Below are 15,405 nucleotides of genomic sequence, written 5' to 3'. Positions count from 1 at the left end.
GAAATAATTAACAATTGTCATAAAGTTTGTAACCACTATATCTGAGTCAGAAAACAAGTCAGAAACATTTGGAAGACTGTAGAGAACACTTTGGGTCTCATGTATTTAAGAGATCTGATTCATCTCACAGAGTGTAAAATTCCTTGGAGAATTAGCAACTAACTACCTCACAAATGAGAATTTCATTTTTACATTTTGGCGACAAGGATGGGATGGACGCTCTGTTGATTGACACCTGAGCCTGGACTAAAGGTTGAACTATTGGCAGGAGTCTCAAGGAAAGAAAGTTCATTTCCAACAAATGTAGGACTGGATCCCACCTGAAGTCAGACACAGGTGGCGGACAGTGGATGCTACATCTAATATGTGAGTACGGTGTTATTAATAATTTGCTATTTTAAAACCTAGGTTACTCATGTAATTCCTTTGTAGTAGTGAGTTCATATGTGAAATGGCCCATGAGGAGCGACTGATCTCCATAAAAGTCCTTACTGCGGTCAGGCCTGCCTACACTCCGAAAATCTCTGTCAAACTCATTTATTTTGTGGTGCTTTATATAGTAGATAATACGGTAAGTGCAAGAACAGCATTCAAACTAAAAGCATCGAACTATGAAGCATTTTGAAATTTCACATTAATTCAGTCAGTCAGTCTGTTAATTAATATATATGTATATGTATATGTATATATATATGTGTGTGTGTGTGTGTGTGTGTGTATACACACATGTATATAAACATGTGTGTATGTGTGTGTGTGTGTGTGTGATATTTTTATTTGATATTTTTTTCTGAAACGTGTTTTGATGCTCAGGGCCACCTAAAAAGACAAAAAAACGTAGAAATTTCAAACAACTCCTATTGTATTGTAAAAGTCACAGAAAACAGCAAAAAAATGTGTTGACTTTATAATATATATTTATTCTTTTCAGAATGAGCCTGGAGGTTTAAAGGGTGGCAACTCTTCACTCTTCAGGCTGCAAATTAAATAAAAGAATGTGATTAATTTCACTCAAAAACACACAGTCTACATTTGCCAGTAAATCTCTTTTGTTTCACTGGGTTACTGAAGTAACACATTCACTTTAATAAGTAGTTAATTTAGTTGTTATTGTCTTGTGTATGTATTATTGATTGATTCCAAAATGACCTATATATTTTCTAATATGAAATGAATATAAAAATTGAAGGATAGCATTCATCAGTACTGAAGTAATTCAGAAGTTTTTAAAATCTGGATGGTTATGTCGAGGAACTTTATCATCCTCAATAAGGGTGTAATGTAAGGCTTCTCTAGGCTGTTTTAGGTTAAGGGGAAATGTTGTGTTTTCATCTATTCAGTTAATATCTGAACAAATGTCACTGTGATCATATATCATTTTACCCATTGTTACCTGCAGCACAAGAGAATATGTACTCTGTCTCAGCCTGGTCACCTGAGAGGAAAAAGCAGAATTAGAACAACAGAGTTTGAACAAATAAAACAATGAAAGCTCTTTTATTTCCCAAACGCCAGCTTCCTATGTTCATTAATCCATGTTAACTGGGTTCTATCCCATCATACCATGGCCTGAGTGAACACTTGATTCTGACTCTCATTAGGTGCAGGCTGTCAACCAAATCCTGACATCCAGTCGCTGACTTGCTCCAGTAGTTGCAGTAGAACTGTCTGTTTGATGTTCTAAACTAATGTGCCAGAGCCTGTATGAGTGGCACTGGCATCAGCTGGCTGCAGACACTTGACTTTAGAAATAAGTAAAATCCTAATTTAAATCTGAATGTCATCATCTTATCTTATCAGAGCATGAACACTGTAACACACAAGCTACAAGAAGTAACCTACACTCCGGGCCGTAGTGATGAGCCAAAAACTTAGTCAACTTAAAGTGTACGCTGGCTAAACTGTCCACTGTTAAGTAATGGTTAACTCAGTAGAAGGTGACTGAGCCCCGTGTTTGCTATGGAGGATCTGGGTAAACTGAGTTGTTATGTGTGTTTGTGTTGAACAGATGGCTGGACTGAGTATCTGTTTACTTGGCTGATAGTAGTCATAGATCTTGACCACAGCTGGCTTCAGGTTCTGCACTGAGTGCTCCTGTACAAGCTGTAAGCTGTGGTTGATGGGTATGTCCTTTGTTAACTGTTGGAGAAAAAAAAGGACATTATCAGAAAACAAAGGTGGAGAGCATGATCTGTTATTTTTCACTGTAAATTCCTCTCACCCCTTGTAAGTACACAAGAACATGATCTGTCTTTTCTTCTATACGAGCCACCTGCAGGGCACCTTTGAGCTGTGAGGAGATGATATTCAGCTGGGTTATCACGTTGTCATGACGTCAACAACCGACACAAATGATGTTCAGGTTAAGTGACTGGAATAGCTCACCATCTGCAAAGACTGAGGGTCTGGGACAAATCCAGAGAGCATTTTGATATCTAGGATCACCATGTTTGTGCTGTTCTGCTTCCCACTATATCTGTAATAGAAACATAAAAATATGTTTTTTGCACACAGCAAAAGTATTATATTGTTGCTGCAAGTTGGATCTAGTTGCTGAACATTACTTACAGGGACCTCAGCTGCAGAGTGAGTTTAGGTCTCTGTGATATGCAGCTCGACTCTGGTTTGACCTTCACACCGAGAGTCGTGACATCAGCAGGAGTTGGGATGTTGTAGTGAAGGGAAATCTGAAAAGAGTGCAACAAGGCGATTGTAATATTCATGATAAGCAAATTTGAGAATTAAAGCAGAATTTGACATGTAGTGACCTGAGCTGCTGACCTGCATTGAAGCACATGCAGTGCCCTTCACCTCTAGGCTGTACTTTCCAGTCACGTCTTTCAGCACCACCTCCTGGTAGAGCAGTTTGTTGTCCTGATTGACATCAAATGTCAGCTGGCCACTGGAAGACTGGACTGTCACTGTGCTTGAACCCTCCAGACTGAACACCAGAGTGGAGTAGAGAGCCAGAGCCTGAAGAGCCACCACTGTGTCCTACAACACACACAGAGACACAGGACAGTTGGCTCTCAGTTATAGCACATTTGTTTCCATGTACATTGTGTTTATGCCTACAACACATTTCCTTTTTTCATATTTTATGCTGCTTATCATCTACGTCTTCATTCTTGAAACTATTGTTCTAACTGGATTATTGTACTGACCAAGCAGCAACAACTGGGTCTAAAAACTGAAGCCAACAAGGAGGTCAATCCCCATAAGGGCCCATGTTAAAATGCCCAACTTTACAGCAGAAACAAACTTCTTTACAGCCTGGTAAAGACACAGTCAGTCAGAGGAACAATATGCTACAGTCCTAGAGATAAATCATGTCAAGCCGGTCAATATTTCTCTGGCCCCGGGGCCAACAGGTCAAAGGATAGGTAATGTCAATGGCTGTCCATTCAATCATTGTTTCCTCCAAAAGTACACTTACTTTATCATTTCCTGGCTTATGAGTCACTAAAAAAACCAAGTTCTCTGTTTTTAAACAAACTGTATGGACAATGTGACTATAATTAATGTCCACTTGAACTACCACAAGACTCTCCTGTTTGATCCTGAACGTCCCACACAGCAGTTATCACTGTTTGGATGCAGGCTGTTGTGTGGACATCCCTGTAGCACCCTATAATGTAATAATTTCCTGAAAATGTAATAAAATGTGAACTTAACTCGATCGAAAATGTAATAAAACCCAATAATGTAATAACTTCACCAATAATGTAATTAAGTACCCTGACTGATATTGTAATAACATTTTAACCGATAATGTAATACATTATTATATTATTGGGAATTTATTACATTTTCAGGTACTCAAGGTCTGCAATTTAACCCAATAGTCATTCTGTTGTTTCAAATTCAGTGTATATAACATTCTTAGATTCTTAAAACACAACACAAAATATAGAACTCTGGACTGAAAATGAACATATATATTACATTATCTGTCAAGTGTTACATTATCAGCTTTGAAAAAAAAGACCCTCTTCAAAATGTAATAAATTCCCAATAACGTAATAAGGTATTATATTATCGGTAAAAATGTTAGTACAATATTAGTCAGGATATTTCATCACAATTATAGGTGAAGTTATTACATTAATGGGTTTTATTACATTTTCGATTGAGTTAAGTGCAAATGTTATTACATTTTTCAGGAAGTTATTACATTATAGGGTGCTACAATCCCACCTTGGAAAAGCTCCTCAGTCAGCACACATTTGACAAAAGTTAGCATACTAACAGGATACACAGCACCATGAGTCGTGTTAGCTGGTGTGTGCAGCTGATCAATGTCATTGCACTGACAGACTGAATTCCTCGTGCTATGTTTGCTATGCTTGACCTTTAGCTGAAGAGGTCTTTTTTTATTGTATTTGTGGGTTTTGTGGTGCAGCCTTCAAGATTTGAATCCACAATAATGGCAGAAAAATTGTCGACCTGTACAGCAGCTCTGCCTCAGGCCCAGCTCCAGCTGTTTGGGACGTACCTGTGTGGAGGAGAAACCACCATATTGGTTCTGCTGCCCTGTGAGCCATCTGACGATGCGGTTGGCATAAGCCAGGTCTTCTGCAGTAGGAGAGGCACTGAGTTTGGCCAGCAGCACATAGGAGCTGATCTCCACAGACAGAGAGGCTGAAGTTTCTGTTGCTGTCTGAGACCAGTGGAGGAACCCTCCTACAAACAGACATCCACAAACAAACAAGAAACATGCACAAGGTAAGCTCCATTCACAGTAATGAAGCCTCAATAACTACATTTAGGAGGATGACTCACCTTGGTTTAATGCAACCTTGTCGAGTTGCTCCAGAAGGTGAGCACGGGTCTCCATGTCTCCTGCCAGAGTGAAGACGTACGCCAGCAGAGCTGTGGTGTAGGTGTTGTTGAGGTCACTGATGGACTCATTGAGGCAAGACAAGCTCCTGTTCACTGCACCATGCTGTAAATGAAATTTAAAAAATGATAAAAAGAGGTTGTTATCATTTCCACCAATAATGGCAGTTTACTGGTCATTTCATCAGCAGCCAGTAGAAATGATTCCACCCAGATACAACAGAGGGTTTGTTGTGGTTGCGTGCAGGTGTGTGGGTTCAACATTTGTAGAAATTATAAAGTGCAGACTGAGAAGAATTACCTACTGTCAGTAAAGAGGCATAATGATCGAAACTAACTGACATTTACAGTATATGTATTTGTAACACACGTGTGTCAGAAACTTTAAACATACTGTAATAAATGTCAGCCAACAATGTACTCCCTTTTTCCACAAAGTCAGACATGGTAATCCCTCTCTGGCTTCCCACCCATGAACACTACCAGCTGTGTATGTTGGAACAGATTTGGATTCATTCGAGTGATAAAATTAGTTTTTACATATTTGAGGCAGGGCAGCAGAAAATACTAGTTTGACCCAAATCAGTGATGAAAGTTCTAAAGATCTGTTTTTGTAGAGTAGTCTGTGAGGCCCAGTCACTCTGGTGGTCTGTCATACCTACTGAGTGCAGGATGAGTCATCAACATTTCAGCATTTTCCAGGAAGTTACAAACTCTAATGTACCATAAAGAATACATACAAAATGATGTTTTGTTGTTGTTGGGCCTGATACCGGTCTATAGTGTGAGAGCAAGACATATGTGATAAATTCACTTCAACATCAGATGCTTTGACTTACAGTTACTGACATGTTCATCTCCAAGAAGGCAGCAGTGATGTAAGCGCTGAGAGTCACTTCATCAGACACACCGCCCTGTAGAGGGGAGGCATCAGGATGCATCAAAGGCATGACTCTTCAAAATCCATCGAATCGAATCTTGTGACTGCCCGTAATGCCAAACAATTACTTTTATCTTTAATGAGTATCACATTCTATTCTGCAGCTTTTGGCAATTTTCTTAGGTTTACTGATCCTTGTGAAACCATCAGCTGTCAGTCCAAATGCACACAAAGGACGACTAGACTACAGGCGGGCTTCATACATATGCTCCAAATTTTTTTAGAATACCTTCATTCTGTTGTTGAAGAGGTTTCCTGACTGCTCAAAACAGCCATTTTCTTGTTGTTTACTCTCCAGCCAATCCTTAGTCTGTCGAATGTTCTCTGGGTCAATGTAGACGAAAGACTGTGCTTTGACAAAGGATCTTAGCACAAAAGCAGTCAACCTGTAGAAGAGTTAAACAAGGTCAGATATTCATAAAAAGCCACCAGCCACCATGATGCACTGATTATAATCAGGTACTAGACAATTAGTACAATGTGTAATGTTAACATTTATTTATGTGTTGGTCTTTGGGTGTGCATTCAGTGGTGTTCTCACCAGGTGTTCCCGACTCCTGTTCCGAATGTACTGTAAGCACCATCATAGTGCTTGTAGTTAAGCTGTCTCTGATAGCCTGTATAATAATCATAACAAACAAATCCAGATGATTATTATTATTATTTGTCATAGAGTTTGGTGAAAAAGACATCTTTTACTTTGTAACATTTAAACTGCTCACAGAAATAGATTTATTTGTATGTATTTTTTTATGTATATATATTTATATATATATTAAATATATCAATATTTTTTTTAATAAATTACCCAAGTGCCTCTGAGCCACTCTGACATACAGTAGGTTGCAAAGGACAGTTTCCGCTGGTGGACCAGCTACTTAGAAGTCCATGACTAGATACTTGAGTTTTTGTCTTCGTCTTGAAAATACCAACAGAAACTCACCGCTGGTCAGGAAGTTGGTAGCTTTTTCCTTGATGGTTGTGGTCAGCTGCTGTGTGTTTTTCAGGTACTGGAGGATGTAGATATTAGGGGCCAGGAGTGCCATGTTCTGTTCGCCACATCCATATGGCATCTTCAGCAGTCCATCCAGGTTCTTCAGGGCTCGACCCAGAATGTCTCCTGCACAAAATGAATTGCCCATCTCACAAGTTCTTTGTACATTGATCTGTTTTTTCACACCAAAATGACTTTAGATGGATTGTCTGGAATGTAGTGAACCAATCTATAAACTAATGGCAGTCATAAGAAACAGTTGTCCTAAAAATAGGCTTTGTCAAATTTGAAGTTAATGGGCTACAAAATGCACAGCCACGTGATGATCCCTAGACACTTTCATAAGAATCAAATCCGTTTTATTTCTATAGCCCAAGATCACAGTCACATTACCTCAGTGGGCTGTGTACCGCACAGCAAAGTATGTCGTATGAAAGTGACATGGTTAGAAAAATCTTCCCCGAGAGTTATTTCAGAGGCGAAACACCAGTTATCCTACCAGAGTTAATTCAGAGGCGGTGGAACCAGTTATCCTACCAGAGTTAATTCAGAGGCGGTGGAACCAGTTATCCTACCAGAGTTAATTCAGAGGCGGTGGAACCAGTTATCCTACCAGAGTTAATTCAGAGGCGGTGGAACCAGTTATCCTTCCAGTAATTGTTTTGTTACAGCTACCATGAATGAAATTCAAGTAATCTGATTACCCAGCACTGATAGTGAAGCACGGGCAGATCCATCAATCACATTCTCGGGGAGTAGTAGTTCTATTTCTTCTGTCAAAGCTTCTCCTGGGAACAGAAATAAACAAAACAACACATGGATCGGTGCTGGTGCTGAGGCAACTACCAAATTACAGATGTCAGTTCGAATAATTACTGAATTAAATGCCACAGGATTTGCTACTTATGGGTAAGGGGCCAGAATTCAGAGGTAGCAGACACATGATGGCTTACTGCTGCTTGCTGTACTCTTAAAACTCTTAAAGTTTTCTCTGGCCCGAGCAGCTACATGCATTTAGCAAGCAGCTTAGTTAGCCTTGAAGCTAAGTGACCCTCATAGCTGAAGCAAGGGCAGTTCTGCTGTTCTTAGCTCGGTTAAAGAGAGAAATCAAATTTCATATGGTACATGGTCGTATTTTCTGTTATGTAAAGAAAATAGGTGCTAAAATACTGTAACAAACTGCTTTTGCTACTTACTCCCAGCTGAATCTACTGGGACTATCACCTCTAGAGGTACAAAGGAGTATTATAGGACAGAATGGGCCGGGGCTAGCTAGTTAGCATGCTAACTTTAGTAGAATAGTGTCTGCAACACAGTAAATCGACGTGTTTGACACAAAATCAACACTGTTTCTTCACACTCTGTTGATTATGTTAGTTTTTAATGTTTTAAACTACAGTTCCGGTCATATATTACAAATACTTCTTTAAATATGGCTAATTGCCCTAATTTGCCACACTTAGACTAATGACCATGAAGACCAAGAAGCTAGAAATCTTACCTTTGTTCCAAATATTGAAATTCTATTGGTCATTTGGGTTTGCTTTCAGCCTGGATGTTAAAAATGCCTGGCTGTCAGTCATTGCCATGTTAAATTTAAATAAGGACCTGCAGTAGGTTGCTAGAAGAGCAAGTAGTAGGACAGCTGCAGAAATGTTATAACATTATTATATATAAATATAAGAAAACCTTAAAAATGAATCTCATATTCAGAACATTTAAAACATGGAGACATCATTGAAGAAGATACTATCTACAAAATAGTATAACGACACCTGCAGCGCACACACAGCCACACAAGTAGCGTCTCATAGACGTTGACATTAACACTCCTGGTCCAAAGCAGACTGACCTTTAGGACAGAGCAGCCAGTTGTAGGTTTTTGTCATCTCAGTTCCCTCGGCCTGAGAAGAGAAGAGGTGGGAGACCATTTAACTTGTACATGTGCGTGTAAACACTTGATATGCAGGTTATTATTTCTGGGCCAAACTCTTTGTTGTCTTGCTTTAAGCTGCTCACCTTTACTATGAGAGGTCGGGTGACCACATCAATGCGACCTCTCTCTGGCACGCTCACAATCTCATTGTCACATGACATGTGAGATGCCACAGCCTCAGCAGTTACTGACACATTCACAACCCCTAAAAAGATCCATTATCCATTACTGACATATTCAGTTTTTGTTGCAATTGTGTCAGAGTATCGTCACTCTGCGGCTTCCATGGAGACTGAAGTTCATGTTGTTGTACAATGTGGTACAATATAAATGTGGCCCTGAACTCATCATAAAAACAAATGAATTATGACACACGTTATGAAGGAAAATTATGTTTAGACAGCAGGCTGAGCTAGTTTGAAGCATTTAACAAGTGTATGGTGTTCGTAGCTATGCATGAAATATGTAACATGACAAAATCAGAACCACAGTTCTATTTGTAAAAACAGAAAAATAGTGTTGACAAAACCTCTAAATGTCTGACCCTTACCTAAGACTGAGGGGATCATGGTCCAGCTGAGCGTTTTGCGTTCATTGGCACACAGACAGGATGTGTACTGGTCACCAGAGAGAGGGGTGATGGTGTAATCTGAGGATGGGGCCAGAGTCACACTGACCTGTCCAAGAAACACAATCTCACTTTTAAATCTGTAAAGTTACAGCAAAATAAAAATTTGACAGTCGTATAGCTGTGAACAAATTTAATCATGAAAAGAGAGCATTATGGTAAGGACATCATGAGTGGTGTGCACAGACGTTTTGAAGGGCAGGGGCGAAAATAAGGGCACTTTTTTGCCACCCAAGAGGGCACTTTAGCGTGTGTTTTTGCCACCCAAGAGGGCAGTTTATCATGTTTTAGACATCCAAGGGGGCAGTTTAACGTGTTTTGCCACCCAAGAGAGCACTTTAGCACTCGTTTTGGCTCCCAAGAGGGCACTTTCGCGTGCGTTTTGGCTCCAAAGAGGGCACTTTAGCGCGTGTTTTGGCTCCCAGGGGGGCACTTTAACACACGTTTTTCAACAATTGGGCCACGAGGGGGGGCTGCCTTACATTTTGTGAGGCAAATAAAATGTAAGGCAGCCCCCCCTCGTGGCCCAATTGTTGAAAACATCAATATGTATTTCTTTAAATAAGTGATTCTGCTGTATCTATCTACATGTATAAGTCTTCTTTTTAGGAAAGGACAATTTACATTTCATGTAGATTCACCAGTTTATTAGCAGAATACATCTCTTGAAGTCTTTCATGTACTACAGACAATAAGTCATGTGAAGGTATTGATTACCATAATGCAGCTGGACAGGTAGTTGAAGGTGGTGGCCTTCAGTTCAAAGTGCTCCCCTCGGATGATGGAGTAAGGCAGGCTGAGCTCGAGGAAGAACGGCTGGAAGACAGTGAAGTGTTTACGAGGAGCCAAGCCAAAACCCTGAGGGGACAAACAGAACGCCTCCGTCTCCCAGGTGGTGATGGTGTCGGGGACGGTGAGGGACACATCCTTCGTTCCAGATTCCCTGGACCAATACACAATAAACAGGCAGATTTTACAACTGTTAATTATAGTCAGTGTAACTTATTATTTTGTTTTGGGTAGCACTGTAGTGTCTGCTATTTTATGAACATTTTCTCCCATGCCAGGCAAAATTTCCCCAATGGACAATAAAGTATATCTTATAATATTTTAGATATTGTAAGTTGGAGGAAAATACTTTTACTATGTGGATTAGTCAGAACATTTTGGTGAATGGAACTCTCTGTGGAGTTCTTTTCAGAACAGTTTCAGCTTTATTTTCTTTACAACATTAAAAATCATGGCGGTCATGCAAAGAGGCTTGTGACAGATGCTCACCCAACTTCTACCAGATTCCATATCCATGTCTCAGGGAAGAAAGTGCGAAACGTAACAATTGGAGGAGGACCCCCCCCAGGTGATGATAGCATATACATAACTTCTCGCTCACGATGAACATCTGATGACACAGGACAACTTTCAACCAGAGTCAGAGGTAGACTTGAAACAATGAACTAAGTATTCAGCATGCATTACTTAATTTGACCAAAGAAAGATGTCTCACAAGGATGGTGGCTGTAGTATTCTGTTCCCTTGAAGTTCACACATGATGGCATCCTAAACAACACATTTGTTGCCATCTTCAGGCCCAATTTCTAGACAAACCAACAGCATGTGACATGTCACTGCAGAGCTTGATCAGTATTGTAGTATCCATTGCATAGATTGTTATTTAGCCTTGTATTCGCAGAGAAAATATGCTGTCAGCGATTAAAGATAACATTATTATTTACTAACATAAGAATTACCTTGAAAACTCCATAGGCGCTGTTGTCATCATGGTTTGGCATAATATATCTTCTTTGTCTCACATTTAAACATGATACAAGATCTTCTACATCATGTGGGAAACTGGAGGCTTTCTTAACAGGCAGCAAGTCAAATATCTAAAAAGAAAGATGACGGCCAGATAAATAACCATGGATTGACTAATAGAGAAGTCTCAACAGTTATATGGTACTCTTTTATGGAAAAGATGCTACAGTTTGTTTCAGTAAAAAAAAAAAAAAACGGTGCCTTTCTGTAAAGTAAAATTACTTTAGTACCACCTTCACATTATATGTAAGGCAGTGTGGTGATGGGGATGGAACCAACTTAGGAGTGGCAAGTTTCACACATTAGATAACCTGAAACCTCACTTGAATAAGATTATTTCTCCAGAGGAGGTCAGGTAATTTTAATCTTACTTGCTGTGGTCATTACTGTTAATCCCTCCCAGAGTGTGTATGTGGATCATTGTTTATCGCAATTACAGCCGACAAGTTTGCTTGTCCCCCCTCTAAGTGTAAAGTGCTCCTTTCCCTTTTTTATATCAACTGGGTGACAAATTTGACTTTAGTGTTAAATGAAGTAAGGCAGAACTGTTTATGGACACCAACATATGGAGGTAAAAAGCTCATCAAATGTGTTTTAATGGAAAAAAATAAAAATTCTTTCCCTGAAGCCTAAATGTATCCAAATGTCTTTCATCTGTTCCATCTGACCCAGTTAAGACTCATAAATGAGTAGTTATTGACACACATAGTATTGCTGCCTCCCCTTGCTCCCTTCACATTACTTTACTTTCCCTAATAACATTTTGCCCACCAGTCACAGGACGTACACCTGTACCTTTCAGGTTACAAACCTACCACGGTAACATGGTACACAATAAGTAGAATAATAAATAATCCATCTGTTCCAGAAGTTACCTTGTCCTTATCCAAAGTCTTCCCTGGCTCCTTGATGAGGACACTCTGGTCAACAACACTTACACCACACAGAGAGTCCGGCTGGGCCGTCACCTGCAGGGTGGTTTCCTCTCCTGGTACGGCTGAGGACGGAGAAAACTCCAAGGACACCTGACACATACAATTACATGCATACACACATACACATTCACACACAGACACACAAGTAGTAATATAATATGGACTCTATATTTAGATGTTGGAAAGTGTGTTTAGGTTTCCATCAGTGTCCTTGAAACATATCACATGATCACATATGTTTGTGAATTTAGCTGCCTCCCAAGTGAAATCATTCTGAAACACCTAAGTATTAGACCAAACTGATAATTCAGAACCTAAATCTGTCAAGCTCAGATGACTCTCCATATGCCTTTTTCTCTTCTCACTGACCTTGTTACTGAAGCATTTCTCTGTGGAGAAGTCAGCACTGTGTGCAATCACAGTTTCACTGGGGAGGACGGTGTAAGCCACAACCTGGACGACTGGTGCTATCTCTGGAGAAGCCTTCAATGTAAAGGACACCTCGCCCTCAGTCACTGAAACAGCAAACTGAGTGTGATGATCCAATGTATCAACCAACACAACACACATCCTCAGCAGATTATATCAACAGGTATACATGTTAAAAACTCCCCCTGTCCCTCTCCACCAAGTGTAATACTAAGTCTTTTCATCATGACACAGAACTGGAATGAGAGTGGTCCCAACAAATCTGACTCTGTGGGCACAGGATGCTTGTTAAAGTCTTGGTTCAAACAATCTTTAAGTACCATGATTATTTTGCACGTCCACCTTTTTAAGTCCTTGCGTGACAATGGTTCCTCTGGATAAGATCTGGAGAATTTCAGGGAAAATGGTAGAAGTGTTTAATTCGCCTTCAGGTCAAAATGGACCAAAAGATTTTTTTTAAAGATCAGATTCTAGCTGAGTTGTTCAGCTTCTTTCACATACCGCTACTCACCAGATACATGACATCCACAGAGCCCTGTGTCTCTCCTACTATTGTATATTGGATGGAGATGGTCTCTTCCTTTTCACAGGGAAGGGGTTTGTCCTTCCCCTTCACCTCCAGAGAGCTGACTGATTTAATATGAGGAGCAGATGGTTGGACCATGGACAATGTGTGATGTGCTGTCTCATAGTGTCCAGTTTGACGCTCAGGTCTTTCTGCGAGGCGTGCCTGGATTGTAAAGAAGAACAAGTGTTATTCACCAACTAACAGTAGTTGAGGTTCTCACAATGAAAGCTTTTATGGATATTTTGTTTGCACTGTTCAGTGTTTATTGTCAAAGGTAACAAACTCAATGGAGCAATAATAAATATTTTATTGAGTCAGTCCTATCTATTTCTGTTATTGTATGGTTTGGCAACCTCAACCTTGCTGAGCAAAACAAGCTGGGTCAATTTGTTAATGTTGCTGGCAAGGTTATGGGGTGAGGTAGTCCCTACTCTGTGACTTATACGACCGTCATGTTCTTAGGAAGGCTCTGGAGAGAGTTTGTGCTTCTACCCTCAGGTAAAAGGTATAGAGTTCCCACCAATAGGACTAAACGATACAAACTCTCCTTTGTATGTACTGCCATTAATATGCTGAATTCGCTCTTAATGACGTCACTATTGCACTTTCTGCTTCTTTTGCACACTGGACTTTGAGACTACTGCTTATCTTGGCCTCTCCATGTATAGATCTTGCACTGTATTTTATTTCATGTACTCGTCTTTGTCTATCTGTGTTGTAATGCTGTCTCCATTGCTATTCATTGTCTTGTGTGTTGTTTTCGTTGGTTGTGTGTTGATACCTGGCTGCAACTTAATTTCCCCCCGTGTGATGATAAACTTTGACTTGACTTGAGTCGTTTTAAAGCAGCTAAAAGAAACCTTTAGTGTTGGTTGGTTCTGGCAACCCCCCGCAGACAAAAGTCATGTGAACACTTATGCCTTATGACTGAAGATCTTGATCTGGTGCGCATTTAAACAACAAGATGCAACATTTGTTTTAGCTCCTGTGCCTGAGGCATTATGTTTTTTGTTTGACATATGTCCATCCATCCAATTCTTGAGAACACGATATTTCAGGAACACCTTGAGAGAATTTGTCAATTTGACTGTCCATTTGGACTCAAGGATCAACTGATTAGATTTTGGAGGTCAAAGGTTAATGTGATCTGTGAGAAATTAACTAGTTTTGGATTCTGTAATCAATGTATGCTAGAGAACATATCAGGATGTGAGAGGAGGGGATACACCCCTTCACCTAAGGGGTCAGGGTTGAATAAAGGGCTAATTCCTCAGAGAATACCTCTATCTCAAGGAGAATTTCCCTTACAGACCTAACATCTGTCCCAGTCTCAGGAATGTCTAGAGGCAATTTCCTCACATCTGGAATGACACAGCCGAGAAAGGTGGTTCTTACCAGAAATTCTTCACTTGACTCGTACACATCAATATCGTGAAAACTTCTGTTTAATGAAGAACTACATTTACCTTTTCATTAATTCCTTCAAAGTCTTCACAACATAGGCCCTATTATATGAGACTGGGCAGAAATGGATACAAGACTTGACTGATGGGTAGAGGATTACAACAGAGCTGATAATTCTAGTTTAATACTATTTTCTTTTTAATGTAACTGTTTGCAGGGCACTGATGTAATGTAAATATTTGTTGCTATAAAAGATTAATAATTGGATTCCGATGATGGTGAAACCAAGTTACGCTGACAGATTCGCCTACAGAAAGCACTTTAGACAGGGTCAGTTTTCACAAAATCAGAACTCTGAAGGCATTTTGTGAATATTTATAATATACAACATTTCTAGGGGTATTAAAGGGTGCTGAATCCAAATCTGCTGTAGATGAAGCTCAAAAATGCCCCAAAATGCCTCAAAATTGAGAAATATAACATGGCCGCCGCCGCCAGGCTGAAATCTACTTATCAGTGTATCTTTTTGACTAGACAAGGTAAAAACATGAATTAAACGTGCTTTTGTAGGTTTTCATACATGAGCAATCCGATGGCATATTCAGATTTGAGATATAATGTGAAGAAACTGCTTAGATATTGCAAAAATAGTTGTTTAGTGAATAACTGCTCAGCTATTATTTTTATTATTATTAATAATATTTTTTTATTATCAGGCTTCTTTTACTTTGTATTTTGTTTTGAGGTCAAATGTGCTGTAATGGAACCCTGGTCATCCCCAATATATTCCCAACCCACCCCCACCCACCCACAAAGTGCATGTCTTCTTGACTATGCAAGGTACAAACTTAATGTGTTTTCACAGGTTTTCAAACATGGGGAATTTAACATCCTGTCCTGATTTAGATCAAATGTCA

The 15,405-nt window shown here is 39.7% G+C and overlaps 1 protein-coding gene across 1 annotated transcript in view; it reads right to left on the bottom strand.

The window, feature by feature from the left end:
* Nucleotides 1-899: 899 nt before the first annotated feature.
* Nucleotides 900-15,405, bottom strand: part of LOC115568597 (alpha-2-macroglobulin-P-like) — a 29,414-nt gene continuing 14,908 nt past the window's right edge. The window contains exons 12-36 of the mRNA XM_030396023.1: nt 13,028-13,246; nt 12,837-12,900; nt 12,457-12,602; nt 12,028-12,177; nt 11,086-11,223; nt 10,842-10,932; nt 10,616-10,736; nt 10,055-10,280; nt 9,260-9,386; nt 8,793-8,914; nt 8,626-8,677; nt 7,478-7,561; nt 6,723-6,899; nt 6,321-6,396; nt 6,009-6,165; nt 5,679-5,753; nt 4,783-4,945; nt 4,496-4,683; nt 2,782-2,994; nt 2,569-2,687; nt 2,386-2,476; nt 2,222-2,290; nt 2,034-2,139; nt 1,394-1,435; nt 900-976 (exon numbers count right to left, since the gene is read on the bottom strand). Coding sequence (XP_030251883.1) covers nt 972-976; nt 1,394-1,435; nt 2,034-2,139; nt 2,222-2,290; nt 2,386-2,476; nt 2,569-2,687; nt 2,782-2,994; nt 4,496-4,683; nt 4,783-4,945; nt 5,679-5,753; nt 6,009-6,165; nt 6,321-6,396; nt 6,723-6,899; nt 7,478-7,561; nt 8,626-8,677; nt 8,793-8,914; nt 9,260-9,386; nt 10,055-10,280; nt 10,616-10,736; nt 10,842-10,932; nt 11,086-11,223; nt 12,028-12,177; nt 12,457-12,602; nt 12,837-12,900; nt 13,028-13,246 — 3,021 coding nt within the window. The 3' untranslated portion in view covers nt 900-971. The remainder of the gene's footprint in view (nt 977-1,393; nt 1,436-2,033; nt 2,140-2,221; nt 2,291-2,385; nt 2,477-2,568; nt 2,688-2,781; nt 2,995-4,495; nt 4,684-4,782; nt 4,946-5,678; nt 5,754-6,008; nt 6,166-6,320; nt 6,397-6,722; nt 6,900-7,477; nt 7,562-8,625; nt 8,678-8,792; nt 8,915-9,259; nt 9,387-10,054; nt 10,281-10,615; nt 10,737-10,841; nt 10,933-11,085; nt 11,224-12,027; nt 12,178-12,456; nt 12,603-12,836; nt 12,901-13,027; nt 13,247-15,405) is intronic.

This window comes from Sparus aurata, chromosome 2 (genome assembly GCF_900880675.1).
Source record: "Sparus aurata chromosome 2, fSpaAur1.1, whole genome shotgun sequence".
In the NCBI taxonomy this organism is placed as follows: Eukaryota; Metazoa; Chordata; class Actinopteri; order Spariformes; family Sparidae; genus Sparus; species Sparus aurata.
The sequence above is the reverse complement of the archived record's forward strand: the minus strand, read 5'-3'. Positions and strand labels throughout refer to the sequence as shown.